Consider the following 11,848-nt stretch of genomic DNA (forward strand, 5'->3'; position numbering starts at 1 on the left):
GGCTATGGCATCTCAAGATGGAGAAACTTTTATATTGTCGCTTTTTTCTAGTTTTTCAAGTGGTCGAGCACACTCACATACCTAGGCGCCAGCCGAACCGAAGCATGCGGAAGCCTTAAGCAAGCAACCGGCCATAGCCTCTTCCCTGACAGGGACTTTAAGGTCTATAGCGTCTTGCCTGACTGTGACTTTAAGGTCTATAGCGTCTTGCCTAACAGGGACTTTAAGGTCTATAGCGTCTTGCCTGACAGGGACTTTAAGGTCTATAGCCTCTTCCCTGACAGGGACTTTAAGTTCTATAGCCTCTTGCCCTCTTGCCTGACTGTGACTTTAAGGTCTATAGCCTCTTGCCTGACTGTGACTTTAAGGTCTATAGCCTCTTGCCTGACTGTGACTTTAAGGTCTATAGCCTCTTGCCTGACTGTGACTTTAAGGTCTATAGCCTCTTCCCTACCTGGGACTTTAACCCTATACTGGCTATGGCATCTCAAGATGGAGAAACTTTTATATTGTCGCTTTTTTCTAGTTTTTCAAGTGGTCGAGCACACTCACATACCTAGGCGCCAGCCGAACCGAAGCATGCGGAAGCCTTAAGCAAGCAACCGGCCATAGCCTCTTCCCTGACAGGGACTTTAAGGTCTATAGCGTCTTGCCTGACTGTGACTTTAAGGTCTATAGCGTCTTGCCTAACAGGGACTTTAAGGTCTATAGCGTCTTGCCTGACAGGGACTTTAAGGTCTATAGCCTCTTCCCTGACAGGGACTTTAAGTTCTATAGCCTCTTGCCCTCTTGCCTGACTGTGACTTTAAGGTCTATAGCCTCTTGCCTGACTGTGACTTTAAGGTCTATAGCCTCTTGCCTGACTGTGACTTTAAGGTCTATAGCCTCTTGCCTGACTGTGACTTTAAGGTCTATAGCCTCTTCCCTACCTGGGACTTTAACCCTCAAACTACCGACTTGGGTCATTTGACCTCAAAGGCATACTTTTGACCATATCCCAAATGTGTTTTATTCTATTCTTATTTTTAATTTTATGAATTTGTCAATCAACTTTTTCTTAATAAATCTAAATAATTGTTTAATATGGACTTTAAATTTTTTTAAGTTATCCATGCCACCAGAGGGTGGAGGGGGAGCAGTATCAGTGATTTTGACCAGATAGACAGATCATCTGTAGAGATACAGCTCCCCATGTACTCACCTAAAATGGTACTTTCTTTATATCACGTATCGTATGACACTGTACAAAACCCCCCCCAAAAAACGTATTTTTGTGAATATAAAAATCTGCCAATGGTATACAAAGTCTGCCAATGGTGTAAATACTTGATAGAACTGTAATACAGAAATCCGATATGTTCTGAATCCCTTCAACCCTGAGTTACCCTGAATCCCTTCAACTCAACCCTGAGTTACCGTCCCCCGGGTTTTAGCTTCAATTCAAATCTAGCACACCTGACTCTAATAACGAGCTAGTTGATAAACTGAAGCAGGTTAGTTACAACAGGGATTGAAAGGAAAACCGACCGAAGAGTAGCTCTCCAGGAACTGGGTTGGAGATCCCTGTTCTAGGGCAAATCTAAAAAACAATTTATTTGGTTTCTCCAGAGACATAATATTAAGCTAGACAAATCCTCAGAAGGTGGAGGGGGACCTGTTGGAGTGATCTTAACCTGATAGACAGATCACCTGCAAAAATGGAGCACCTTATGTACTTGGCTATGGTTATAACATGTAACTAGGTATGACCGTGTACAAAATCTAAATGACCTTAGACATATGCTTAGTTGCATTCAAAACAGCTCATAAAAGTATGTCAGTGGTATGAATGCTTGGTAGAATTACAACACAGAAACCAGCTAGCTCCCCTCTGAAAGTACACATAGTGCTGTATTGGTGTGTATTCTCTGAAAAATAGTTATTTAACATTTTAAAAGAATGTTATATAAATACCAGAATTCCTTTAATACTCTACAATATTCTATATTTGTGCAACTTGTTATGGTTTTTTGGTTGCTATAACATTTATTTTGAAGTGACTTGAGGATTCGGGTATGCTTTATGAAGCATCCTGCCAGAGGCCCTACCACTCCCATTGTTTCACTAGCAGTAATGCTAATGCTGGCTGTGGGGTATGTAAATGAGGAAAACTAAGCCATATGTCTCTCAGGATCAATAGGTGAATTCAATTTTGTCCCAAAAATGTAGCATATTTCAAATTTTGGTGTACTGACAGACATTTTTTGCCACAAATATGACACAATTAATATTTACTTAACTGAATGATACTACAATCAAATTATGGTAAATCTGCTTTTCAGTGTTCATGTGGATGTGTATAACGCCATTTTTTATTTAAGTTTTACAGATGCTAATGAACTGTACATTTTCTAAAATAATAGTCTGTTTTGGTAAAAAAAAAAAAAATATCTGAAAATAATAAAGTTGTTATTTTTCTATGAATGTTGCTTTTTCCAATAGTTTCTTCTTGGGGTCAAAATGACCCAAGTTGGTAATACGCGTATGTAAAATATGTTGGTAGTTTGAAGGGTTAAGGTGACATTGTATCCCAGTGTCTCAACCAGTCCTCTCCTCCTCTCTTAATATTCCACCACAAGTAATCCAGGTTGCCTCCCCCAAGGCGGCAGATATAAATAGGATTATTATTACGAGGGCATGGTTTTGTGTCACTTCACGACACACATGCACTGTTGATGTGCAAGCTACGCTATGGATGGAACATGCCATAATACCTGTTCCATACTAACGCAACAGAAATCAATCCACTGTGCAAGATGTGGAGAAGGTGGTGGGGGGGGGGTCATGAGTTGTGACACAATTGCCTTTTGAGTGATTGCTTATAATGACGGCTACACTCACACTTTGACTTGAGTCGCAATAAAATAGCAACATCTCTTGTATTGATGACTTAGCATGTGTTCAGGAGTGTCATGCTATTTCTAACGAAGAACACTGAATACCTTATAGAGCGTTGATTGAGGGAGATGGTGAGAGGGGTGCAGGCAGGCAGACATAAGAGGTTTTTGGCCTAGCTGGGGGAATCAGCAGCTAATTAAGAGAGTTCATTATCTTTCATCAAAACACTCACTGGTCCTGCTATAATCTCATTAATCGATGCACCCCCATTTGTTGTGTTTTCTGTGACTGTTTGTTTGTGGATGGCAGTGTGTGTGTGTGTGTGTGTGTGTGTGTGTGTGTGTCTGTGTGTGTGTCTGTGTGTGTGTGTGTCTGTGTGTCTGTGTGTGTGTGTGTGTGTGTGTGTGTGTGTGTGTGTGTGTGTGTGTGTGTATGTGTGTGTGTGTGTGTGTGTGTGTGTGTGTGTGTGTGTGTGTGTGTGTGTGTGTGTGTGTGTGTGTGTGTGTGTGCAAAGAGTCTGTTTGTTAGAAATATCATTTTCTCAGCACTGCTGTTCTCCTCAGCATTCTCCAAATCATAAAATTGCACCATTGGCACCATCTGGGACCTGGTCTGTTGAACCCACCCAAGGGTGATGTACAGAGAGCGCTTTACACAAGGAGGAAATACGATACTTTCCGTTCTAACTGGGAGTAAGGTCATAGCAATGAAATCATGCATAGAGCTGGGATGGCCTTTTAAAGCAAGTTACAGAATTGTTTTCTCCCACACAGCAATGTCTGACAGTAAACCTGCTTGCACTGAGTATAAGAAACAGCAGAACTGCCTGCGTTCTGCATTGACCCAGATTCCCAATAAAGCCAAGACTGACCTCGTTTTGATTGGGATGGGTCTACTTTTAACCAGCCTCAATTAATAATGGAATGAATAAATAATATCAAACACAAACGGGTTCTGCTGCTGCATATGAACCCTCATACAAACTACACCATACAAGTTCACAACACACACAAATACAACAAATACACACACAGACAGGTGGACATACATACATACATACATACTGTATATCCATATAAACATCTCATAAACAGTAAACACACGCCTTTCATACACAGTGGGTCACTTTTATACATAGAAATTATTTCTAATTGTCTCTGTCTTTAATAATTTGTTATACAGATTTGCCTGTATCATGGCTAGTCCCAGTTGCTCAGATGATAAACCTGCATGCAGCCCGTACTAATCAAGCACGATGACTGCGCACAGTTGCTCGGCTACTCCTGTCTAGACAAGCACACATTCTACATCGATCTCTGATAGGTAAAAATAAAACCACTTGCCCTGTCAGATATATTTCCCAGGCGCTGTCAGAAAATAGCCAAGTCAGGCTAGGGCACAAGATCCTCAGATTGAATTAGTATGTTTTGTGAGAAGAGGCTTCATGCTGAACTGTTGTGGGTTTTAAATAATTGTCTGATACATCCCAGTGAGGACTGTGGATGGATTGATTTAAATGAGCATAGACCTGAAAGAGATGTGATCCGCCCTGAGCAGATGTTAGGCATCAGGATTGTGGTTCCTGGTTGCCAAGGGTCTTTGTTTTCTTTCCTCTCACACAACAAAAACAGGGACACATCCCAGCAGTTACAATTTCTGCCGGAACACAGTCATTTCCCCTCACTTGTCATTGCATAAGACTCAAAGGGATACGTCAAGATATTGGCAATGAGGCCCTTTATCTACTTGTGGATACCATTTTTATGTCTCTGTGAGCAGTTTGAAGGAAGTTGCTAACTAGTGCTAGCGCAATTGCTAACTAGCATTAGCGCAATGACTGGAAGCCTATGGATATCTGCTAGCATGCTAGTTAGCATTGGCTTGCAAAACTACCTCTGGCTTCCTTCTTATTGGACACAGAAAGATGAAAAGGGTATCCATTAGTTCCTCTGACTGGGGATGTGCCCCTTTAATGGAGGAAAATCAGTCACCTATTCTGTGTGTGTGTGTTTTTATGCATGTTTGTGTATGCATGCATATGTGTGTTTTAGAGAAATGCTTCCAACTCACCACTCCCAATGTGCTCTATTGGGAAAACAACAAAGTGAGCCAGCTAGGTCACGATGCATCCCGCATGTCTTACTCCTAGTATGCTTGGCGTTGGATCAGTGTCATTCGTTCAAGTGTGTGTGTGTGTCATTATGTGTGTATGTAATGTACAATAAACAATAAATAATGAACAGGCATCTGACATAATAAACTAGTTTGTAAACACAGCAAATCCGTTGCTAGGGGCTCCCAGGAGTCCTGGAGCCCAGAATAGGCTCCATCAGCCTGGACGGTTCAAATCTGGAGATCTGGTGTCGGCGGCTGGTTGGGATTCTGGGCTAGGCTAAAGCAATGAGGTGTTGGAAAAATGCAATTCACTTAAGCTGGGGAGATTGTGTGGGGGAGCGGGCCTTGGTCTCACCCTCCACTCCTTTTGTTCAAGTTAAATCTCCAAACCAGTTAGTGGACAACCACCTGTCTTGGTTCTATATGGGAGCTACTCTGAGTCAACCCTAGAACATGAATAAGACAAAATAAAAAAGTATTTCACATCTGTAGCCATTCTGTTGTCTGGGAGTGTTTTCAAGGTCACCAGTTAATCTGTATGAACCTCCTAGTGGCTGTCCTCTGTTTCTTATGTAGCCATGCGCTTAATGTGTTTCGGTTTGGTCTAACCCGTGTGTAGCTTTTTCAAAATGTCCCCCCTTCTAGTGTCTACTTTTGAGCCTTTCCGGACACGGCTATCTGAACTATGCTAATGCCCATACTGAGTGGCGCTCCTTCTCCAGCGCGTGAGTGTGTGAAAGGCGCTGTGCATTGTTCGTCGAGCACGGCTGTTTCGAGAGGGGGCTAGATCTTCCCCTCTGCATCGCTCTTTTCATCACTCTCATCCATATTCATCGCGAAGCCTCTCTTCCACTCAGCAACCTGCTGGAGGAGACAGGCGACTCCTGCGTCCAATTGTAAGCCACCATTTCACCCGCCCCAACTCAAACCCCGCCCTATACAATGGGATTTTTTTTTATTTGACGCAGTGCTTAAAAAAAAAAAACTGATGATGAAGAAGAAGCAGCTCCCCCTTCATGTTCATGGTAATCGATGGGCAGACACGGCTGCATGCGGTTGCTGGGGGTAGGTAGTCAATGGCAGCTGGCGAATGATGAGGAGGTGGGTGGAGGTGGAGAAGAGGGAGCAGTTGTGATGGGCTGAAGGAGAGTAATGATTAGCATGGATGGAGAGAAAGAGAACGCCGTGCTGCCTAGAAACGCTCAGCTGAAAAACAGCTATGCCGCAGAGAAGTGTTTCGGCTACAACAGCCCGGGCTAACACACACTGGGTGGCTACGAGATTGGTAGGCGATGGGCAAAGCTTATATTTGCTCTTTGTTCATGGTGCTCCTTCAACATCATTGACAGATCAATTTGCAAATGTTTATGCAAAGCCTCTATAAAAACCAGCTGTGCTCCCTTTTGGGGGTTTTTCACTCTGTGAAAGTGTGACGCATTCTCCTCAGCACCAACGGTTTGATCCAAGGAAGGTAAGTCACTTAAGCATGCGTGAGAGGCGCTCAGCTCCGGAGGGGAAAGCAACACAAAACACTAGCGATGCGATCGATAACATCAAAGGCCCTGTCCTATAGACCGATGGCTCAGTGCTGTGTATGGTATCTGCCAGAGGGGGGAGGGTTGGGGAATCATCACCCCCCCCCCCCTCCCATCATTAGCTCGTCTGGGTCCTCGTCATCTTTGCACCCCCTCTCTGTCCCCCCTCCCCGGACTTATTCCCAGTCTCCTCACGTCATTTGGCAAGGCCATTAGAAGGCCTCCTCACCACTATCCACTAAAGACACTTTGGTGCCAGTCCATCCATTTACAAAATGACTTCAACATATCTTATTATAGTGGACAGAGGGGAATATAATGTATTTATTTATAAGAGGGGAGTTGGGCTGAAGACCTATCTTAATATGCGTCCCATGGGTATGCAGTGGGAGCAAGTCAAGCATCTGGATTGTAAAATAAATCAAACCAGGTCAGTGACTTTTCCCCTGATAAGAATGTCACCTTTATGTAACATATAATCATGATTCACAGCCTTTACAGGCTACAGCACAAAGCACTCTCAGACAAAGATGAACATTCAGTAAAGTAGACAATATTTAGAGAACACAACATTCATTGAGGTTGAACTATGTCTAATCCACTTTATCATCATTCCCAATCAATCCCCCTTTTAACAATTTCATGCAAAAGGAATGAAGGTGATCATGTTAATTATGAAATTATAAACAACCAATTGAATATACACAATATATGCAATAGATATGCAAATATTATAAATATGATAACTTGTTTAATTCCACAAATATGAATAGCATGGCAAAATAAGCATGGCAGTTTAACATGAAAATGGATGCTATGGACATAGTTATATAAAACTTAAAACATATGCCTACATTTGTTTTGCAGATGATATGCTTATAATCCAAGCTTCCATGATAGTCCATTTACATAAGATGCTTATGAATTGAGATATCTTTAGCTCAATAAAAGATGTAGGCCGAAAATGTGAAATCAGATTGAAAGGTTTTCCAAAATAGTTTCAGAAAAGATTGGGTTATTGTAGCCTGCAGACTATTGTTTGCCTTTCTTTAGGAACTATTCATGTCACTGTCAAACTGCTATAGTAATATTGTAATTTAGTAAGCGAATAGCAAAAGAAAGTAGAATAATAACAAAATCAAAGTGTCTCTCTTACCATGTGCCTCAGAGTGTGATTCCTGGTGAGGGAATACAATGCCTTCAGTTTCAAAAAGGGGCTGCAGGAAGGCCACTATACAGGAAGAGGAAGCACATTGTGTGTGTGTGGCAAAACTAATGTTATCACAAATGATTATGAGGTACTGTACCCCCCTGTAACTAGCTTCAATGTCCTGAAGTACTGGTTCTGTTCAACCACAAACAACCTGCACACGAGGCCTGTTGATTAAGCTATTGGGCTCCAATATGGACAGGCCGCCAGCTAGCCTACATATAGTATCAATGGTTGCTCTGCTATAGAACACAGTCAATCACTTTGGGGTATTATGATCACGAGAGTATTGTTTAGAAAGGTCTCAGTAAAGCTTTTAGTTAACCATTTCTAAATGTTTGTGTGTGACGCAAATATTAAAACATCAAGCTATTGAAGTGGTTGGTAACACTGAACTCGATATAACCGACTGCTATAACGATTTACTGCTTTTTAAGCATGCCTTTATAATGTATTCTTATCGAGCTTGTATCTTTCCAGGATATTGCTCTTTATATAATTTCAGAGAAAGCAACTCCAATGTGTAAACAAAAACAACCTCATTGAGTAGATGCGTGTGTGTAAATATTTTGACTGGGCGTCTGTTGACTACAATACTCCATGGGAAAGTGTGGCCACTGTACTCTAGCTGTTCTCGTAATCACAGACATTTCATTTGGTCAAATGGATGAGATGTGTGTGTTGGTAATGTCTCCCAAGAGTGCTGCATGGTTTTTAGATATGTGCAGCTGTGCATCGATTCCTTTTAACAAAGCTGTCTCACTTAATTTCCTTGACAGTGTTTAATCATCGCAAGGCGTTATGGGAAATCACTTTTTTGGTCACTATAGGCTTATTTCTGGTTGTAAAAAATATAATGATATTGTTATGTGTGTGGTAGGTAGGTGTGCCACACTAAAATAGCTATTCTAAAACTTTTTTTTTTTTTACCTTCAAAAATGTTTTGTAGGCCTATCAAAAGTAAAGTAAATACTAATGATATAGTAATAATGCCAGTAGAGGATGATAATCCTTGGTGCATGATAGCATGTAAACAAAAAACAAATGGTGATTACCTACGGTGACATCCATGTTTGCTCCAACCAGTGAACATAATCATGATTGGAATGTATTCAATGGCAACGTAGCCTTTCTTTTAATGAGCGTTGCAGTATTTTTAATGCTACAATGACAATGATGCATAAGCAGTGACTGCATAATAGCAGATGACAATGTTGCACTGAAATGGCGACATGTACTGTAAGCTCCTTTATTAAGGCCTACTAATAATGGTGTCTGCATGAATGTTACTGTCTTCTTGAGCAATTGCACGCAAAGAGACTAGAGTAGCATAGCCTATGTGACAGATTATCGACTATCACACGATGACCCGTCACAAAGCAAGGGATGTGAGCGCGGTCAACAATGGAATGTTTTTCAGTTATTTGTAGTTTCGAGACTGTTCTGTTATTTTGGACATCCACAATTTCCTTTGCGTAAAACTCCAAATAGGTGAAATAAAATATGAATGAAAAACCCCTTTTAGGTTCAAGATAGCACCTTTTTTTCTAAGAGTGTACATGAGACCTGAGGGTTCCCTCCAAATCAGCACCCTCTCACTCACCCCCTTCATTGTACTCATTCCATCAACACAAAGGATTTTCCTTATTTTGTAAATAGATGCAATGAAAAAAAGACTACAACAAGATGCAATATATTTCAAATGTTGTTTTATACATGACTAAATAACACTAGTTTTAGTGTTGTGTTGAGCCATGCTACACATCAAGATGATAATCAGACAATCAACCTGCCATCCTTTCCCTTTTTCGGTGCTACCCCAGTGTGCGCATAAGGATAACCTGGATTCACACATTCGAGATAATCCCTCGCATCCCCATCTTTTACTTACCTCCCGTGTTTGTGCGTTTAGTGCTGCTAGCCTCGGTTGGGGTCTCCAGTGGCCTTTTACGCGAATCAGGGGGATCCGACTCCATGTGCGGCTGTTGATTGTGATGGTGAGGATTCAAGAAAATCCCGTTTTGTTGTACTGCCCCGCCGGCCATCATTTTAAAAGTAGGTTGGGTGAAAATGCGTTTATCCCTTTATGCAACGTAGCCGATTGAAAAAAATGTATTTAAATAGACGAAGCGATTCAAAAATCGAAAATGCGTATATTCTTGCGAATGAAATATCTTGCGCGTTCTCCTCGCCTTTTCAGAGAACACCGAGACGCTACGCAGAGTATGGGTTATTTGTTCTAACGGAGGAAGACGATGCTTGCGCTGCGTATGGAACGTAACCTCAACAAAAATCCAATGAACAGATAAATTATGTCCCGTTCCAGATACTATAAACGTGTTGTAGAAAGTATGCTAATTTAATCTTCCATTAATTTCTTCATATGTGTTATTTCACTCCACTGCAATATTCCTATCAGGCAATGGAGAACGATGGCGCTCCTCTCTGTATTGCGGTTAGGCAATGGTCAACAAAATAAAAGATGAAAACAAAAATATACAGACGACAAAAGAGGTTAAATAAATAAAGGGAAAGGAAAAGTGCTGAAATAAAAATATGGTGTTCTATCCGGTCGTCCTGTCGTGCATGAAGACACCCTGCAGTCGATGTTGGAGGGCAAGAGGTGGGTTTTCAGGAGGGTCCAAAGGGAAGAGAATGCCGAGAATGGATACAAAGCTAGAGGGAGATGCGAATTGTTTGTAGTCTCTCAGGAAAGATGCTGCAATCGTTCGTTCAGAGCATCCCTTCGCTGACTGACTGTAGGAGCGCAGGGTATCGGGTGACGTCACGAGGATCAGAATCATCCCTGTCAAATGTTGAGAAAACGAGCCGCCCCTCTCGAAACGCGATTGGATGAACTGATTTTCTCCGGCAAACAGAGTATAAAATAAATGTCACATGATAAAGAAAGAGGAGGTGTCGGGGACAACTAGGTCAATGCTAGAAGGGATACAGATTTTGTCAAATTAACGTCAAAAGTTGATTTTTTTTTGTTGTGCATTTTAGCTAACCCTAACTCTTTTCCTAAACTTAACCTAATTATCCTAACCTGCTACGTTAATTATCCTAACCTGCTGCGTAAGTTCTCCTAACTTGCTATGAAATGTCAAATCTGAGAAAAGCTGTATCCCATCTAGTGAAAATCGGACAACTAACCAAGGGTCGATGCACAGGAAGATGTACAGGAAGATGTAAATCTAGGCTGATTTGGAGCCGTAACTTCTAACGGCGCTCCACAGTGCCTCATTCACTGGAATTCTTATCGTGCACATTTTATGAAAATAAAAAACAGCCACGATGAAATGGCTTAGTCAGAGATTACTATTATTATTATTATTATTATTATTATTACCATTAATAATACATTAGCCTATTAGGGTAGGCATAATTATTATGTTATTCGCCTATGTTATAGTGTAGACCTACAGCCTATAATTGCCATAACAGGGTTGACTAAATATTTATACATAATTACACCCCTTAACAGATTCTAAAATAAACCTTTTTCAAAAACTGCTCTACCTATAGGAAAGGAAACTTGGAAGTATTTAGTAGGCTACTTACTACCTGTGTGGAATCCAGCCATCTCCGTGTGGAAGAAACCAAATGGAGGTGATCCTCCGTGCGCGCGAACACTCCGAGCCGGGCTTTACTGCCTCTGTCACACACATACACACTTGCCGGCACACACCCTCTCTCCCTGTCCCTGTCCAGTCCTAGACAGATGCTGAGCGCCCCTCGTGCTCCTCTAGATTCTCGTCAAGGTGACATTACGTCGACCGTGGCCTACACACAAGCAGGGATCTCACACGATTTCACATTGCTGTGAAATTCTCAGCCTTGAGCCATCTCGGTTTTCTCCGAGAATACGCCGCTTGATGTGTAGAAATACGTGGCAAATCCAAGGCAGATGTATAAAAACACTTTATTGGACCGCCAGAGTTCGGATAAGAAACAATTGCGCAGTATCCTACTTTTTTCAGCCCATGTTGTGGACCTATACTGTTCAGCTATCTTTTTAGTGGTTGCCTGCTACAGTAATATCGAAAATATAAAGTAGCCTAGCCCATAAACTATTTTTACAATGAGGCATAGTAAGAACATTCTTTGG

General features: G+C 41.6%; 1 protein-coding gene across 2 annotated transcripts in view; it reads right to left on the reverse strand.

Annotated features, from left to right (window-relative positions):
* Window positions 1–10,916, reverse strand: part of LOC110503601 (RNA-binding protein Nova-1) — a 70,651-nt gene extending 59,735 nt beyond the window's left edge. Inside the window, exons 1-2 of one of the 2 annotated variants that reach the window (XM_036961329.2) lie at window positions 9,629–10,916; window positions 7,684–7,758 (exon numbers count right to left, since the gene is read on the reverse strand). In XM_036961329.2, the coding sequence (XP_036817224.1) occupies window positions 7,684–7,758; window positions 9,629–9,785 (232 nt within the window). In that variant the 5' untranslated portion in view covers window positions 9,786–10,916. The remainder of the gene's footprint in view (window positions 1–7,683; window positions 7,759–9,628) is intronic. The other variant, XM_036961330.2, reaches the window with a different exon arrangement.
* Between the last annotated feature and the right edge of the window lie 932 nt (window positions 10,917–11,848).

The sequence above is a fragment of the Oncorhynchus mykiss genome, chromosome 24 (assembly GCF_057628025.1).
Source record: "Oncorhynchus mykiss isolate SJ-2025 chromosome 24, ASM5762802v1, whole genome shotgun sequence".
NCBI lineage: Eukaryota > Metazoa > Chordata > Actinopteri > Salmoniformes > Salmonidae > Oncorhynchus > Oncorhynchus mykiss.